General features: G+C 42.4%; 1 protein-coding gene across 1 annotated transcript in view; it reads right to left on the bottom strand.

The window, feature by feature from the left end:
• Positions 1-694: 694 nt before the first annotated feature.
• thsd7aa (thrombospondin, type I, domain containing 7Aa) overlaps positions 695-19,996 on the bottom strand; it is a 94,459-nt gene continuing 75,157 nt past the window's right edge. Inside the window, exons 18-28 of the mRNA XM_068333927.1 lie at positions 19,718-19,859; positions 19,517-19,632; positions 19,313-19,430; positions 15,230-15,375; positions 12,875-13,049; positions 11,091-11,264; positions 10,902-10,997; positions 9,287-9,369; positions 6,581-6,794; positions 5,741-5,828; positions 695-3,153 (exon numbers count right to left, since the gene is read on the bottom strand). Coding sequence (XP_068190028.1) covers positions 3,066-3,153; positions 5,741-5,828; positions 6,581-6,794; positions 9,287-9,369; positions 10,902-10,997; positions 11,091-11,264; positions 12,875-13,049; positions 15,230-15,375; positions 19,313-19,430; positions 19,517-19,632; positions 19,718-19,859 — 1,440 coding nt within the window. The 3' untranslated portion in view covers positions 695-3,065. The remainder of the gene's footprint in view (positions 3,154-5,740; positions 5,829-6,580; positions 6,795-9,286; positions 9,370-10,901; positions 10,998-11,090; positions 11,265-12,874; positions 13,050-15,229; positions 15,376-19,312; positions 19,431-19,516; positions 19,633-19,717; positions 19,860-19,996) is intronic.

Raw genomic sequence — 19,996 nt, 5'->3', positions numbered from 1 at the left:
CGTTTTAAGGATGGTAAATGATGATCCGGCTACGACGGCCTGACGCCCGTCAGCACAGACATGACCGTCTGTAACCATTCACTGGGTGTCACTGACATCTGCTGCTGACAGGGGGGAATTCAGTTCGGTGTGGAAGTGAAACGTAAGGATTAACTCATGAACATGATGCTCTCTCATATTTAAATCACACTAGATTAATCATTACAACCTAACTGATGATCCTTGTTTTTGGTAAATGTACTGTACATTCTAATTAACCAAGACATTTGATTCCTTTAGAGATCATTTGTTTTAAATGGAGGTGATTACAGTGTAAATAGTCTTTTAATCATTTCCTCCTTCTAACAGTCATCATTCATCATTTACAGTACAAATAATTAATTAAAAAGTAAACACGTCATTGGTGGAATCATGAAAGACAATTATTGGAAATGGAAGTGGTGGAAAAGATAACAAAGAAATTAAATTTGATGAATTTGAATGATGAATCATTTGACGTCTATTTAGTAAAGTAGATGTTGGGTTGCCTGAAACATTGTGTTGCCTTGTCAACACTAATTCTACATATTTCTACATACATGAAGTGTTTCCCACAGCTCAATAGATTCAGAAATAACAAAACACTCACATATTTCCCTTGTTTATTATGAGCCAATAATCAAATACATATAAATAAACAGTAAGAAAAGACAGAATTATCAATCCTTCTCTTTCAGAAGGTAGTCGGTATCCGTTTGAACACATCCATTCATCCCAGCTGTTTTTCTTTTTCCACAGCAACATATCCAGTAAAAAAGGAAACATGTTATGGTATATAAACAATGAATTAAAAAAAAATATTGAGCACTTTATTTACAAATCATAGTTCAAGAAATAGAAATGAAACATTCCATTAGCTTAGTAGCAATAAACTCCACACAATATAACCCTGCCGTTCACTGGCAGTGATGGGATGTCTCACGTGAAATGAGGATGACTTGTAGTTCACATCAGACAGAACTGTAGCTTCAGAATTCTCTCATACCAGGATTGCACCTGCATCAATAGAAAATAATCCACATAATCCTGGGACTATAAAAGTCACCTGAATGAAACACATTTAAGGACTGAAAGCTCTTTGAGGTGAGATCACTTCATTGGTCAGGTCTGTGTGAGGTACATTTTGAAGAGTTCATTAATGCTTTTTACACCTATTTAATGTGAACAGAGAAGAACCTCCATTAGGAATCTCCACAGAAAGTTATTCCCATTGAAGCAGAACATTGGACTGACATAACGATGGTGCAGAGAGTCACAGAGGAGATATCTAATCAGGAACTCTTCTTTTGGTGCAAATATACAAAATTAAAGTTTAATGCGCTATGTTGTGTTTTGGAATTTAGGAGTAATTACTTTTCAACATTTTTTTTGCTCGATTAACTTACTGTACCAAAATATTATAAATATGATTCTGCAAGTTAATGTGTGGGAATTCCTTTATATGCATTCCAATAAACTTGCATCTTCTCTCATCGAGATGCTGTTTGGATTCGTGTCACCACAACACTTCAGACCCAGTTTTTGAAGTGAGAATAAACAGACTTGAAGTGTGATCATCAAATTGTTGGCTTCAAAAAGTTACAGAATGTGTGTCTCTAGAATCCATCCATGAATACAACACGCTTTAAAGTTACAGCTCCGCCTTCAGTTGTCATTTTATCTGTATCTGTTCACATTGTCATCGACACAGGGGTGAGTAGATAATGATTACATTTTTAATTTTTGGTGACATACAGTATTTCCCTTTTGGACTACCTTGTTGGGATATTTGAAACCAGCTTCATTATCAAACGATTTGTAAAACTTTGATAAAGTTATTCATTTTCCCACAGTAGCCTTCAATTAGCAGAGTGTGGATGTTAAAGTCTGGTTGAACTCTGGTTGAACTCTGGCTGAACTCTGGTTGAACTCTGGCTGAACTCTGGCTGAACTCTGGTTGTCAGTACTTGCATGTACAAATGATCATATCTGGAGTTCTTGACGTCGACTGGAGGCTGATCCAACGTTGATATGGGTTTATACTTTCACATGGTCCAGTTATTAAACTAAACTACTGTGATTGAAACAAACTGAAATCAATATCAAATAATTCAAAAAGTATTTTCACTGAGAAAGAATTCAAGCGTATTGCAATATTACCTTGAATTTCCCTTTTATTTCTGACTTTCGATTCCTTTTCAGCAGCTTTTTTTCCCCAGATGTTAAATCATTTTAATTGACTTCCAACATTAATTTAAAGACAATGTTATTTGAATGTAATTTATATATTTGACAAGGTAAATTTGAATATTAAATTATCCTTCTGTTTTCAATTCTCCTCATTTCAGATCTTCAAAGCTTCCATAAAGACAAAATGTGTCTCCATTCAGTCCATACAGACCACAGCAATGATCCTAGTAGTAACGGTAGTAGAAAGGTAAACTTGAGATCACAGAAGAAAAATCCTATTTACATCGAGTCCCATCTTATCACACACTAGAGGTCAGGGAAGAAAAATATTAAACATCGGTGAATTCTGTTTGCAAAAAACTGTACACCATCTGGTATTGAAAGAGTCAGTTTCCTATGGCAAAACTAGACATTAGTACATATCATGCTGCACTAATATAGTGCAAAATTATGCCTGAAAATCAGAAGAGAGGCAGGCAGAAGTGTTGGTGGCTCTGGGAGTGATGGGTAATAAAACGAAAGAGATTTTGTGCTTGAGAGCAAACTTTGTGTTTTGGTCCAGACCCTGACGTCTACTGGACTGGATGCTGAGCCGGCAGAGAACTCAAAGGCAGATTTCCAGACAAAGATGAACAATTCATGAAGGCTTTTGTGAAGCAGAGTATCAAAACACGATTTAAAAAGAAAACAGGATCATCAAGGCGTCTAACGTCATGGGTTCAGGGTCTTCATCCTGGAGATTTCTCTTCTACAGAATCAACGTGACGACAGCTGAAGGACACCCAGCAGCGGCCCTGAGGTCAACGGATTTCACCGGAAACCTGGACTGTCCTGAAGGACGAGTGTCAGCAGAAGGCCTACATGTCGGCGTCTCCATCGTAGGCCAGCGTCAGGGGCTTCAGCCTGTTGTTCATCTGCCGGCGCTGAGGCCTCTTTGGCTTTTTACTGGGAATCAAACACAAACGTTTAACCTTCCTGTCCTGAACAACTGACTGACTCCTCATGGAGTCCTTACTCAGCTTTATATTAGTAGACTGTGAGTACATTGTATGAACATACTACAGTAATCTACAGTTAGTAGTTTTTTGCTTTTAGTTAATCCCAAAATAGTATTGATAACTGATCAATTCCTTCAGTTTAGTGGGTTTTAATCTTCATCAGTGGGGGTGCCCTGTGGACCCGTCTCTAAGGCTCATCGCTGCTTCTGTGTCGTCAGAACTCCAGTCTGAACCCTCCTCTGAACCGCCTGGACCAGTTGTGATTGATCATCTGGACCAGTTGTGATTGATCATCTGGACCAGTTGTGATTGATCATCTGGACCAGTTGTGATTGATCATCTTGACCAGTTGTGATTGATCAGATGGACCAGTTGTGATTGATCATCTGGACCAGTTGTGATTGATCAGATGGACCAGTTGTGATTGATCATCTGGACCAGTCGTGATTGATCATCTGGACCAGTTGTGATTGATCAGTCCCACTCATTCTGACTGGGACTTCTGGTCCAGGAGAACCTGTGTGTCCTGAGGGGACGCTCTCTGGGGGCTACATGAGGGAGACCTGGTGGTTCTTTCCATGGGGGGCGTTGAAGGTCTGTATCTGTCTGGATTTATGACAGCAGGTCTTCTGCTCCTGGGAGGGGGCGTTACCCTGGTTTGTCGACAAATCAGGAAGTCCAAAGGCTGACCCCCTTGTTAGGTGAGGTGAGGTGGGGGGGTACGCACTGGTAATTAATGGGCTGAACAACATGATGGATCACAAGTTGGGGGAGCTCACTGCTCTGCATGGGGTACCGGGGCAGTAAGGGGGCAGCAGGACTGGACCAGAGTGGTCCAAACTGTCTTTGTCCCTCACATCCAAAGACATTTTCCCTATTCTGCCCCCCTCCCCCCATGTCATCAGACAGCAGCTGATAGCAACAAATTCCTCCTGATGATTAAAGGCTGAACTGGAGCCCCCCCCCCCCCCCCCCCCCAGACACTCTTTGGTAGAGTCATCTATTCTAGACCAGAGACTTCCAACACAACACACTGACCTTAAATTACTACTACTGCTATTACTAATACTATTACTACTACAGTACTACTACTATTACTACTACTACTATTACAACTACTAATACTACTAGTACTGTAATAACAACAACAACAACAATAATAATAATAATAATAATAATAATCATAATAATAATAATAATAAGATGAAGAAACAGCAGAATGAATGAATGAATAAATGAATGAATGAATGAATGAACGAATTAATGAATGAATGAATGAACGGACAGAGGATGCTGCTGGTGTGTTTACATGAGATGAACAGGAGGTGGCAGCAGAGGAAGGTGTGAGACCTGATGTTTGTCCATCATGATGGACTGAAGTCGTGAGTTTGGGGTCACTAGGGGTTAACGCACTGCAGTCCTCTTCAACGCAGCGAGACCGTGTCATAAATATCAATAACTTAATGCAATTAGATATAGTATTAGTATGTTTGTAATTAGATCTGTGTCTATATTTTTCGAAGAGTTTGACGATTCAGGAAATTAAATGATTTAATTATTATTTGAATTATAGAATTAATTCTAAATATAAATTATAATTAATTATAATTATAAAATGTATCATAATTAATAATATAATATTATTAATAATAACTATAATGTTAATAATTATTATTCTAATTTATTACAATTTATTATAAAGATTACTGATTAATTATTATTGATATATTTTTATTTCAATTACAGAATTAAACCCATTGAGTGCGGTCAGTAGTTTGTACGGACAGGAATCCCTGCAGCCGTGTTCCAGACTGGAGCTCAACTGCTCACCTCTAAGTCAGCATCCAATGAGAAGAGAGAACAGGCACCAGAGGTGATCGGGCACGAGTCAGGAGGTCAGGTGTGAGCTCTGAGGCCCTGGTTAAGTGATGAGCACTTCAGACTGAGCTTTTGGGCGTGGCAGCGAGGCGTGGCGCTGGGATGCTGGTGGCTGCAGCAGCACCTCATAACGCTGCTCCACCTGCTGCTGGGGGGCCCGGCCGTCTCTCTGAGAGTCCCGCTCTAGTTTCTGACAGGCAGGACAGGTGTAAGGCACCGTGAAGCTGCTGGGGTCCGTCCAGTAAACCCCGTCTGAAGGGGGGGGGGACCTCAGACTGCAGCAAAGGCAGCAACCATAGTGACTGAGCAGGGAGTGTGGGGGTGAAGGTGGGGGTAGAGAAACAGTGATGGCAACAAATGATGAGAGAACTCAAAATGAATGAAAGAAAATGAAATGAACACATGAAACAGCATCAGCTGTGTTGTCATGGATACGGGAAGATGCTGATCTGAACCTGAAGTCTCCTCAGAGCATCTTCACCTCTAAGGATCAGTAGCAGTTCAGGATGAACGTCTCCATTACACCACGTACCGTAAGCCCCCCCCACACACACACACACATACACACAGACACACACACACACACACACACACACACACACACACACACACACACACACACACACACACACACACACACAGTGATTATACTTTACCATGCTAAGTATGTCATGGAGATTATGAAGATGAGGAGCACAAATGCTCCTGCTGCTACTCCATACACCCAAGTCTTCAGCTTCCCATCTGCAAAGAGGATCACACACACACACACACACACACACACACACACACACACACACACACACACACACACACACACACACACACACACACACAGACAAAGAGAGATAGAGACTGTTAATAACAGAATTATATTCTAATCTCTGTGTTGAAGCTCAGGGTCGATATATCCACATGAAGCCCAACACAATAATAGAAAGATATTTAATCAGAAACAAGGAAAATTACTGTTTTTTAGTGAATTCACACCATGTATTTATTCTCCTCTATGTGATGTTTGCTTGCTTTCTTCATGTTTTATGTTTTTAAATCCTTCCTTACATTTTCCTCCTTTTTAGTTGAAGAAATTGTTCCTTAAATAATGTTACTGCTTCATTGGCCCTGAACCTTTATGTTCTACCTTCATTCTCTCTTCATTTATCTTTATTGCATTTTAAAGTCTGTTTTCTTTGCTGTTTCTGTTTTTTCTTCCCGTCCTTCTCCATTCCCTAATATCCATTTTTCTTCCCTGAAGCCCTCCTTCTTGTTTTTGGTCGGTCTCTCCTTCATTTGTCCTCAGCCGTTCCACCGCTGCCAAAATAAAGCCACTATTTCACTGTCATTAAATATGAATGAACTGAGCTGCATGTGGAAATACTAGTTCCACAACGCATCCATCACTGCAGCCTCTTCTGTCCATCTATCTGTCTCACCTCATCATTCTACTGTTCATCAGGCAGGTTTAACTTCAGGTGATTAAACTCTTGATGTGTTACCTGGACCGAAGGGCTGCAGAAACCAGGTGCGCCCCACCCTGCCTGGGGCGCTGGCTTCAGGCTGGGTGGGGTTGAAGGCCCTGATGGTCTTCACGTCAGCTTTGTTGTCCCCCGCAGTGGGGATCTCCAGCACCGGGATGACGGTGCACTGGTCCAGCAGCCCGTCGGACGTCATCACCTCGGTGAAGCCCTCCTCACAGCCACACACACCAGCCTGTCAGGGACAGGACACACATGGGGTGTTTGTACATACATACATAATGCTGTAAAAATACTGTAAAAATACATATCTACATATGTGACATATGATGTACATATTTATAATTTACAATCTCTAATTCATGTTTCTGTTTAACGGTTTAGCTCCCCCAAAGCCTTTATCTGAAACAAATCATGAGTCTGTACTTGACAATATAAATTAGATGTTTAGAACCATATTAACGGAACACTAGCCCTGTGTAAAGGCTAGTGTCGTAAACAACACGCACAGGAAGTGTGTTTCCACTAAAGTTTAACCCTGATGAGTATCTGATAATGCCTTAACTCTCCTCATGGCTTCGACACTGAACGTTCCTCACAAGCTGTTGAAGTCAGATAGCATTTGGCTAACCAGTTAGCTCTGTTTCAGTTGTGTGTGTGTGTGTGTGTGTGTGTGTGTGTGTGTGTGTGTGTGTGTGTGTGTGTGTGTGTGTGTGTGTGTGTGTGTGTGTGTGTGTGTGTGTGTGTGTGTGTGTGAGATGTCTAGGGAACAATCGCGCTCCCACTGTGCTAACAGTAGCATCGTACGTCCAACAGCAGCCAGACTATAAAGTGATTAAAGGCAAACAGAGCAAATCCAGAGTGCTTCAGCTCCGTCTCGTGACTTTATACATTTAATGGTTTATTGCATGAATTCAGTCTCATCAGGAGGTTAAAACAACACACAGTCAGAACTTACTCCTCTCCACCTCCCTAAAATCTGAGAGTCCACAGCTCGACCACAGGGTGAAACCACCCGATATCTAGGTGGTCTGTCTGGTTCCTCCTGGTTTTCACCACACAGCTCAGCAGAAACAACAGCCTGGAATCAGGGATAGAAGTCCAGACGGTATTTTCTGCACTATGAGGCACCTCAAAGCCTTTCATTCTCTCAAAAACTGACAGTGCGCCTTGTAATCCAGTGCGCCTTGTATATGAAAACGGTTCATCGAAGGTGTGCCTCATAATCCTGTGTGTTTTATAATGCGTGAAATACTGTATTTATTTATTATTTTCCATAGATATTCCAAATCAATACATTTCATCACAGGACTGACGTCTCTGCTGGGACATTATTTATTGCCCCTCCATGTGTGGATGACCGACTGCCCAACATGAAGGGGCTTCAGTGTCCCTGGGTTTGGTACTGACTGAGGGTAGAATGTAGTTTTCTGGGCAGAAACAGGAATGCAGAGTCAGCAGCAACGTGATCCCTGCTTGTGAACGCTGTAGTGAACGCTGTGGTGAACGCTGTGGTGAACGCTGTGGTGAACGCTGTGGTGAACCGGCGGCTGAGCTCAGCTCTCTACCTACAAACCTCCACGATAGCGACGAGCTGAGGCCGTCAGAAGAGCAGACAAATTACATTCCTCCACAGGGTTTTTAGAGAGCCACTGAGGTGGGGTAAGGAATCCTCACCTCCCATTAGCGCATGGAGCTAATTCATGTCATTCAGAAAGAGATTTTTAGTATTTATATGTACATGTTACATATTAAAGACTAGAATGTCCATTTTCCCAAACTCAATCTTCTAAAGATCTGGATTATGAAAATCTGCTCAAGACAGCTGAGGAAAGAATCTGGTGAAAACACTCAGCAGCATCTCCTCCAGTGTCACGGCTGCATCAGTAGTTTCAGAAAGTGCATTAGAGTCTCTGCTCACACCAAAACAATGCCGATCAATAGATGCCATTATTTATACATCCTACATTATTTCTATCTCAGTTTTAATTGCAGGCACACAGAAGATGTGGTCTCCACAGAGCTGCTCTCTGGACGGTAGTCACAAACAGACATCCTGCCTACAATTAAATCCAGAGACTGACCAAACTGAATTTATTTCAGACATTCCTATTTTGATACACGCTGATCGTTTGACAGAATCTCTTCCCCCCTTTCTGAAATTCCCGTGTTGTTTCCTCTGGAGGAAACTCAGGACCTCATCGAATGGAACCTGCCTGACGTCCTGGACAAAGGTGTTTTGGGCCCAAACTTAATCTCATGGATTATTCACGTTCCTCAGCCTCAAATTCAAATTCAGACCAACTCACAGCCGTCAAAGCCATTTAGATGGCAATGCAGACCCCCCCCCCCCCCGTGGTGGTGCCCCCTGAGCCTCATGTCGTCAATGCTGTCATTGAATCACCATAAATGTAAAGATGTGTATTTGGAGGGGCAACAAGGAGCACTTCCCCCTTGAACTGCCACCTTATACTGCTGGGGGGGGTTGAGGAGATGTGTTGTTGGGGGTCTCCCATGTGAACAGGTCCTGGGTGAGTAGTTCAATAAAACAAGGACCATGACCGTAACCATGGCACCAGCGGGGCCCCACCTGCCGGAACCCCCAAATCCTGGTGTTTTTGTTTGTTTGTTTGTTTGTTTGTTTGTTTGTTTGTTTTTAAGTCTTTTTATGTGCGAGTCAATATCTGAGCAGCATGTTGTGTTTGTCCGTCATCAATCCCAACTGACCTCTGTGCACACGGAGCGGGGCTTTGTGCAGGGTGGGTCACAGGATCGGTCTGCTATAGGCTTGGTGGTCATCGGGCATCCCCCTGCAGAGCAAAGGTCAAAGGTCATAGTCAAGCATCAGAAGCAGGCAGATGGCACCCAAGTTCATTACGAAACATTCTTTACAATAACAACAATTATTTACATGTACAGTACATACAGGATTTCTGCACCATAAGACGCACCTCAGAAACTGACTGTGTGTGTGTGTGTGTGTGTGTGTGTGTGTGTGTGTGTGTGTGTGTGTGTGTGTGTGTGTGTGTGTGTGTGTGTGTGTGTGTGTGTGTGTGTGTGTGTGTGTGTGTGTGTGATATCTGATATATAAATGTCAGCACCTGCGTGAACTCTGCCAATAACCCCCCCCCCCCCTGTAGCAGCTCAGATACATCTCCGTGTCTCATCACTTGGGTCTCCTCATGTTTTACTTTCACAGAGTGTGTTGATGTGTTTCAAACTTCACAGACGACACTCACTTTACTGTCATGAAGGCAAAACGAGTCACAGCTAAATGTACACACTGACATTATATCAAACACAACGTAGACGTCAAAGCTAGAAGGCTAGAAGCCAGGCTCTGTGCAGCCAGCCTGCAGTCAGGGTCGTCTTTTTGAGCATTGTGAGTAGAGCGCTGACCGCTTCTACATCAGCATCGATGTTGTTGGCAGTATGTAACACACAGACACTCAGCAGGAGTTTGTGGATCCAGCAGAACGCCTCACTATTCATCAACAGGATCAGTTTGACAGCTCAGAAAAACCTTTACAGGGATGACAAAGATGCTCCAGAGTGGGGGGTGAACTGACAGTTGTATGCCCCCCCCCACCGACCCCTGAGGAACGGAGCTCCTCTCCTCCTGTATGAAGCTTCATGAGTAAATAAAAGATGTCCTGATGAGAGGAACTGTTTCTGCCTTAAAGTGAATGACGGATGAGATTGTTGGAGTGGGGAGGAGCGTTAGACTCTGACATGTGATGGACAATGGGATTAAACTCTGACCGTCACTGGGGCATCTCAAGCCCTCTCTTTCTACAGCTGCCTGGAACTCTGTCAAAATACTTGGAAAGATATCTGGGATTGTGACACGGAGGTAGTTTTAAAAGCGTTAGCGCCGTTATCACCCTAAGGGTACTCAAAGGAATAAAATGACAAATGGTGTTACTCATTCTAATGAGTTCTGGTCAGTTTTAGGCATGTCAAGGGGAGGAAGACATCAGTACCGCCACGTGGAGTTTGGCTCGTTGAGAAACATGAGGCTCAGTCCCCTTCTGCCCCCCTTCGTTCATTACTTCACTGATAATTACTGGAGGTGTTTCAGAAAAGATGAGAGAATTATGACATCACATAACAGATACGCTGCTTCATATGCTGCTGCTGCTGCTGCTGCTGCTGATGATGATGATGATGATGATGATGATGATGATGATGATGATGATATGCTGAGTCTTTTCAGAGAAAAAACATTGCCCTCGGTCCAGACACCACTTAATGCAGGACGGCTCCCTATGCTAACGCTACATGCTAATCTGGTATATATCAGTGAATTACAAAAGCACATGGAGCGATATGAGATTCTTACCAGTGATATTTAGTCCATCTGAGCGCTGACACCAGACTTTACGAGATGAACCCCTCCATTGTCCAGTCCTCCACTTGTATTCGAAACACTGGCCCTCTGCAGGAGCAGCACAGGTGTAATAACACAGCAGCCATGCCTATCGTCCTTACTAAACAGTGTTACTGTCATTCTGAACCCCAGTGGACTCACCTGTACATGGCCGAGCCTCCAGCTCCTGTTCTGGACACTGCAGTAGGTTCTCTGGATCTTGAGCCACCACAGCTCTGGATCTCACCTGAACTGATCCAAAACCCAGGTCGTCCCCCCCCACACAGCTGAGCTGGCATGGACTCCAGACAGTCCAGTCTGTCAGGTAGCACTCTCCTGCAGAATAAACAGGCAGCTCAGCAACAAAACTGAGGCTTTTGGAACCCCCAACCCAGAAAATGCAAGAGGACAGTCTAGGAATGTGAGCAGAGCCAGGCTGTTGGCCCGTTGTGTTGGGAAGTCTTACGCCTATTTAGACAGATGCAGTTCCAGTTGTTCCCACCAATAATAACAGTTTTGATAGCATTGCACTGCCAAACTTCATGTCTTTAAGGGAAAACGAGAATCATGCAATTTTCTCTGCAAGAAGTCATTTGAATACAGGACTTGAAGTTCAGACCTTAGCCTTACTGAATCAACGTATTGCCCACAACTTTTCAGGACACTCTGGGATGCCTCCTTCGGAATCACTTTTCTTATGAAATCAAACTTTCCTCAATTGACTAATTGTAATAAGAGCAAGCATTCCACACATGAACCAATGAGGACTCTGCTCCGTGAGCATGGCCATGTACAGATTTCTGTTCCTGGGGATCCTGGAGTTGGGAGAGGCAGTGCCTTCTCTTGGGCTGGTCTCGTTGGTCCGATGTGAGACCTGCTGCTTTGGTGTAAACACTTTTGAAACCCTCTGACCTCTTGTCTTTGACAAAAGAAAGTTATATTCTTGCAGTACAGAACATCCATAGCCCTCTGCTGGATGATATTGACGACCCCATCAGTATTGGAGAAGATTTGTTCATATGTGTACAACGAGACCGCAAACACAACATGTTACAGTTTCATGACGAAAACTTTGGCAAATTTGATCCACTCTGTGGTTCATCCATTATCTTATCAGCAAAGATGTTGTCATTCTAGTTCTTAGTCGCTGTGCTCACTATCCATGATGTAAAATTCCATCAAGTGAGAGCATCTCAGGGCAACCTTGAGCAGCCTGCAGATTCAAGAAGTGAGTCTGGCAAACCCAGACAGTAATGCAAAACCTATTCTGCACTCAAACAAGCATTTAAGTCCTTGTGACAGCACCAGATTAAGTCTTGTGTGCATAGCGATGCACAAACATTGCACTGGGGATGACTGCCTTCGCTTTTGGCTTGTAGACCATTGAGGGCTGAAGAAGAGTAACATGGAATCCAAAGAATCAGAGGCAGAGTGGTGCAAAGGAAGGAACAAATCCCAAGTTGAACAGACAAAAAAAATCCAAAAAGATTTCATGAGGAAAAGATACTTTTAGAAAATGGGCTGCATTTTCAATATGGAGACAAGCTGGTGAACTAAAGAGGGAGCACGAAGGATACACACACGAGGGAGGAAGTGTTCACAAGACAGAGGGGAAATAATCTACAATGTCAAGACGGGAAATACCACAAACATGGGTCACGTGGACTGGGCTCTCACAGAAACAGTCACTGAGTCAGTGAGCAACAATAACACCCGCCCGTCACACACGAGCACTATCTCTGCTCACGCTTTGTGCAACATCCCCCCGTTATTAACATCACCCTGAAGGACACTCTCATTACCTATGATTCCTGAGTCATAATTCATTCTTGAAAATGAGCAGGACTGCTTTCAGTGAAGTTTGTGAAACGGATTGTTCTTGTAAATTGACTTTATGTCACTTCTGTTTCGCCCCCCCTGCCGTGAGCTGTCAGCCCGTGCCCTACCTGGACACGGTACAGTGCAGGACTCCTGCAGAACGATGTGTGTGTCTCCGTCCACTGAAGGCTCCAGATCTCCACACAGTTCATCGTCCACCAGGCTGCCGTCCTGCTGACCCGATCCGTCGGACACGAAGCAGGACACGTTCCTGAAGCGCAGGCCTTCCCCACACCTCGCACCCTGACCACACACAAACACATCACACATTATGTATTACTGCACTACATTTTATTACATTACATATAGGTGCATGTTTGAAAACGACAATATTTAAAAAACGGTAAAAAATGTTTCATATTAGATTTGAAGGTTTAGAACACGTATATGATCTGCCAAAGGACAGATTGTAGAATTATCACACAGGTGCAGCAAAGACGACATTATTCACCCACAAATTATGTGACAGGAAAATGAAAAAGAAGAGTTATTTTTTCCCCTCTGAAACAGTCCTACAAGTGTCTCATTTGTGGGATGACTGGTGACGGCAAAGCAGCACATTTCAAAATGTGTCACAAAAGCTACCAAGCTAACTACCCTTTGGGCAGAGCCCTCCAAGCAGAAATACCTTTGAGCATTGTGCAAACAGCAGTTTGTTTGCTTGTTTTGGAGTTTTTTGTTGACGAGATTCGTGAAAAAAATTTTAATTCACAAAAAAAAAAGGCATTCTCGGATCAGGAGGTTTCAAAAGAAGCAATAATGGTAATTGGAATCATCTGTGCTTAAAGATGAGAAATATGGAACTGATGTCGTCTCCACTGTCAAATGTCCAACTGGGGTCAACCAGGTTGGTTTGAAGAGTGTCGGCTATGTCCCTGACTTTATGTGCACAGACTGTCTTTGGGCACATGATGACTGCCATCGTGAGGATTATTAAAGCGTGGGCTCCAGAACTAAACAGCAGTGAGCGCTCTAGGTGATGCTGGAGGAGCCGTCAGCCGAACACGGTGACTTTACTACACTCAACAACCTGATGGCTCCACAGGAATGAATTTGGCTTCATTTTTTGACCCTTCTTGGTGACATCAAAGAGTTCATGGAACCCAAAGGCAAAGCCGTCTTTCTGCTGGAGGACACGGAGAGGACACTTGACCTTGCATTTTAAACAGACATTACTGGAAACTGAACCATTTGAAGTGTGAGCTCCAAGGCAATGGCGACACTATTGCTGACATGATAAGACGAGAATTTTCTCTGTGGATTTCCACAGAAAAAAGTGCTGCCCTTCCCCTCTGTGCAGATGATACTGACAGACTTTTGAATGCAGAAAAGTTCTCAAACAGACTTTAACAAGAGTGTGAGATCAAGTCTTATGACCTTGATCAACTCCAGCCATGTGTGCCATTCATTTCCAATCCTTTCATGTACATGGACACAACATGCATTACTGGTCATTTAAGTGCTGCATTCAGCTTGGACACTAGACAAGTATTGTTGGGCTGTTTGGTTCAACATATCTCTGGACTGTAGACTCTATCTGGCCTACCTGCCACTCTCTCTCTGTCTCTTTCTTTTCCTTGCTGTGTCTGTATCTCGTATCTCCAGTCAGGGCGGATGACCGCCCTGACTGGTCTGGATCTGGGTCCTGTCCAGAGTTTCTTCCTCATGAGGGAGTTTTTCCCCACCGCTGTCGCTTATGCTATGGAGGGTTCCTTTGGTTTCTGTTGGGTTCTTTTAGGTTCTGTCCTGCTAGAGCATTTTTTCATGTTTTTTTTACTGCCTGTGGGTCTGACAGAACTGTAATTTCATCTGTGCTGTGCGTCGTGCATATACGGTACATTTGACAATAAAGTTGACTACAACTATGACTGTGAATCAGTCTTTTCTGACTTCATCATCATCATCAGGAACAAACACTGAACACACCTCACTAATGTAAATCGTCAAGACCCACTCAGAGTCTCAGTGTCCAGTTACACCCCAGAGTACTACACACTGGTGAACAGCGTTCAATGTTGGGCTTCACACAAACAAATGTATGTATGTTACATAATTATTTGTGCAAATTGGGTGCAGCACTGTGCATGAGTTGTTTAAAAGTGTTAGCGGATAGTGAGAATAGATCAAACTGGTATTGCTTCACATTAACCTGCACCAAGAAGTAGCTCTGAGTCTGAATCAGGTTGGCGACACCAGCGTCAGGGTATAGAAGTGTTTCAGCTCGGCAGAAATCAAGACACAAACAAACAAACAAACAAACAAACAAACCAACAACACACCATTCCAAGCCGCTATGTTGCTCTCAGGACAGGTTTCTAACCACTCTGACTGTTTTCCTTCTAGTTTCCTTCAGTACATGCACACGGTGATGTTGACGGTGAAGCCGATCAGCTGACAGACCGCTGGGCTTGACGCTGACTGACCTCAGACCTGCACTCGGACCAGCTGCTGTATCTCCACCTGTAGCAGGGCTTCACCAGGCAGGGCTTCCACTGCTCCATCTGGGACGGACACGGCCTCCCGTCCCCCTGGGGGGCCTGAATCACCGTCCGCCTCCTCCACAGCTTACCTGCAGGGAAGCAGATGAAAACATTGAGTCATCCTCAGCTCACTGCATGACAACTGGGGAAATGTCTGATGTTTGAACAGACATCAGAGGAAATGTAAATGAGTGTAAAGTTGATCTGTCAGTATGAAGAACTGAGTCCAAAGTCAGTCAGAAATAAAACTGACGTCAGAGTCAAGCAACTTTAAGAAGACGCTAACATTTTCTGACACAAGTATGAACACAATATCACCTGGGATTAAAGACACTTAATGCCTGATGACCTCTGATGGATACCTGGTTCTGATCCATCGTTCCGCCAAGTTATCTTTGGCTTAACAATCAAATCCGTTGGAGAATAAATTTGTTTGACTGGTTCTAACCAGACGTGGTTCCTGTATGAAGGGCCGGTAGCAACAGTTCAGAATGGAAGCAGACGATTGGTCACAAACTCCTAGTCTGCATTGATTAGTGGTTTACCAACATGCTTCTGTTCATTTGTTCATGATGCAGCTGTGGTGCTCCATCATTCTCCCTGTGGCCTTTTTAAATATCAGTTCTTCTTTGTCATGTTCAAATTGAAAAAAGGGTTTGAAGCTGGAAGGAGGGATTTATTAATTTTCAACAGACCCTAAGGAGAAGGACGTGTGAAAACTCTCCATCATCTCCTGTCTCAAAGGAAATGAACGAGGTTTACACCCACCTAAAACAAATACTATATTTAACACAACTGAACAAAGGTCACAAAATAGAATGGCAGATCCTCTAATCACATTTATAAAGATGTTTTCTGTAGCATCCCATCATAGCTTCTCTATCAAAATCTGTCTTGTAATGTAGTCTAACATAAGCCCTCTACCGGTACTTTAGTTCAAAGGACACATTCTACAATCTTCAAATCTTTATAGAAATATTATGAATGATATTTTAAAGATGCATTCAAGATCAATTATTCTAAACAGGAAGCCTAACTAGAATTAGCCAGAACAGACTATACTTATGACGCCAAAGACTCTGCTGTAGCCAACAACACCTTTGGTGGACCCCATCCTTATGATTGACCCCCATTATTAACTCCCACTCACAAGAAAAACTATCTTTTTGCCATCCCGGGAAATTTGATAGACTCCAGAATTAAACGTCTGCTTCATTGTGACGCAGCAGGTCACACATCGTGGAGACAACACAAAGCCATAATTATCTACACACATACTGTAGGTGACATGCTTCCTGCAGAATGGCTGTTTTTACACCGTTTGATTGATGCTCGTATCGCTCCCCATCCAGGTGAGCTCATTTGCTCAAAATAACAAATCCTCTCATTACTATTCCTGGTTCAGGAGCACAAATCAGCTCCTCCAGGGAAGAATGTTCTGCAACCAGTCAGGTGATAAAAGAAACAAAGGATGGATACCGAGGCGGCGTTCTCTTCTCAGGCCCCGTACCTGCAGTTCCTCCACACTAGGAGAGAAATCCCTGTCACCCAGGGACAGATTAAGGTTACCACAATGACTAAAGCTTGTATTGGTCTCATATCTACTCCTCTCGTTGCCTCTGGCTGCTTCTCTTCTCCAGGTCTTGTGAAGAGGCGAGTTCTCCCTGAGTCCCAGAACACACACCAGTAACGGAGCACCAATCAATGTTCTGATCCTACCCAGTTACATGTGAAGACATGATAATCCCCGTCTCAGTTGGGCTTGAGCTTTAACACCATCGTTTCTCACATCATAAATTCTTTCTGGTTCCAATCAGCACTACAGACTAACACTTTGTTTGGCCCCGAAGCATTTAGGTTCCACTGAAATAGAAGCAAATATTGTTCATAACTACATTTATCTCATAATATGTAACACTTTGTAGTGAAACTGCCTCACAATGTAGAAATCTATTCATTGTTACTTCATAGGAGGGGATAGATTCACATCTCATTATAAAAGGGATAGATTCACATCTCATTATAAAGGGGATAGATTCACATCTCATTATAAAAGGGATAGATTCACATCTCATTATAAAAGGGATAGATTCACATCTCATTATAAAGGGGATAGATTCACATCTCATTATAAAGGGGATAGATTCACATCTCATTATAAAAGGGATAGATTCACATCTCATTATAAAAGGGATAGATTCACATCTCAATATAAAAGGGATAGATTCACATCTCATTATAAAGGGGATAGATTCACATCTCATTATAGAGGGGATAGATCCACATCTCATTATAATGGGATAGATTCATATCTGATTATAAAGGGGATAGATTCACATCTCATTATAAAGGAGATAGATTCACATCTCATTATAAAGGAGATAGATTCACATCTCATTATAAAGGGGATAGATCCACATCTCATTATAATGGGATAGATTCATATCTGATTATAAAGGGGATAGATTCACATCTCATTATAAAGGGGATATATTCACATCTTATTATAATGGGATAGATCCACATCTCATTATAAAGGGGATAGATTCACATCTCATTATAACGGGATAGATCCACATCTCATTATGAAGGGGATAGATTCACATCTCATTATAAAGGGGATAGATTCACATCTCATTATAACGGGATAGATTCACATCTCATTATAATGGGATAGATTCACATCTCATTATAACGGGATAGATTCACATCTCATTATAAAGGAGATAGATTCACATCTCATTATAACGGGATAGATTCACATCTCATTATAAAAGGGATAGATTCACATCTCATTATAAAAGGGATTGATTCACATCTCATTATAAAGGGGATAGATTCACATCTCATTATAGAGGGGATAGATCCACATCTCATTATAATGGGATAGATTCATATCTGATTATAAAGGGGATAGATTCACATCTCATTATAAAGGAGATAGATTCACATCTCATTATAAAGGAGATAGATTCACATCTCATTATAAAGGGGATAGATCCACATCTCATTATAATGGGATAGATTCATATCTGATTATAAAGGGGATAGATTCACATCTCATTATAAAGGGGATATATTCACATCTTATTATAATGGGATAGATCCACATCTCATTATAAAGGGGATAGATTCACATCTCATTATAACGGGATAGATCCACATCTCATTATGAAGGGGATAGATTCACATCTCATTATAAAGGGGATAGATTCACATCTCATTATAACGGGATAGATTCACATCTCATTATAACGGGATAGATTCACATCTCATTATAACGGGATAGATTCACATCTCATTATGAAGGGGATAGATTCACATCTCATTATAAAGGGGATAGATTCACATCTCATTATAACGGGATAGATTCACATCTCATTATAACGGGATAGATTCACATCTCATTATAACAGGAGATAGATTCACATCTCATTATAAAGGGGATAGATCCACATCTCATTATAATGGGATAGATTCATATCTCATTATAGCAGGGGATAGATTCACATCTCATTACATGGGATAGATACACGTTAGATTCTCATTCACATGGTTTTGATAGTGTGTTTAGAGAAAAGAATACCACAAATCCAGATAACACCCATCAAACCAAAGGGTAATCCTGACCCTGCTGACTCCAGGATGGAACCAGCTCCCAGTGCAGCATGTGTGTCAGTTAGGTCATTGTGGTTTAAACAGATAACTAATAATGGAGTTGATGTTGGATATTCAGCTTCAAATGTCCTCAAACATTACTGTTACACATCTAATTCTGCCAATGTAACCCTGATATTGTTTTATGATGATTAAGATCATTGAATATTAATATTCAATTAATATTCATGTCATTTTGAAAGACCCACTAGTTATCCACTAGTTACTAAACCTGTGTTCCATCACTTCTTACATCATGTCAAATGCACCCAGCAGTAGGTCTTTGTGTTGAGCTGCAGACTGTTTCTACATTGGTGACATTTACTCCATATCAAGGCTACTGCAACGAACATACTTATATACACATACCTCCCAACCCACAGCTGTGGGTGCATTCAGACCACTGCGACCAATCAGACAGCTGACAGTTGACAGGACACTCCACAACACAGGAAGAATTCATCTGCCACTTCCTGTCCAGGCCCAGCTGACAGAGAAAAAAATGCTTTAACTTAATCAGGACTTTAAAGTGCAAAAAAAAAAATCTTTATCTGGAAAGTCAACACAACCAACCTCTTTGCAGAACCTGAGGTCAACTGATTTCCCGTCGCTGCGCACACAGTCCAGCATGCGAGTTTTGATGCCGTTTCCACACACCGCCCTGTCACTGAGCTGACAGGTACTCCAGTCTGTAGAGAGAGGTGTCCTCAGCAAAACTACTTCAGACCACCCAACATATCAACAACAGGAGAATCCATGTGGTGTTTCACTCACCAGTGATGTTATATGAGTAGTGGAAACAGTTGCTGTTAAGTTTGCAGGGTTCTGTCTCTTTATTGGGAGGACACGTCTTCCCCTGCCCAGGCTGGCGAAGGACATAAGCAGTCCTCCCCCGAGAACTGTTCCCACTACACGGCTGAAGAGCAGAAGAAAAGATCATGACTTATAAATACTGTTAGAGTACACACACACACACACACACACAAACACACACACAAGTAGAATCTTTCCATGTTTGTAAGCAACTCAAGCATTTCATGAACTTTGAGTCAT

The sequence above is a fragment of the Antennarius striatus genome, chromosome 14 (genome assembly GCF_040054535.1).
Source record: "Antennarius striatus isolate MH-2024 chromosome 14, ASM4005453v1, whole genome shotgun sequence".
In the NCBI taxonomy this organism is placed as follows: Eukaryota; Metazoa; Chordata; class Actinopteri; order Lophiiformes; family Antennariidae; genus Antennarius; species Antennarius striatus.
This window is presented reverse-complemented; position numbering and strand designations above follow the sequence as displayed.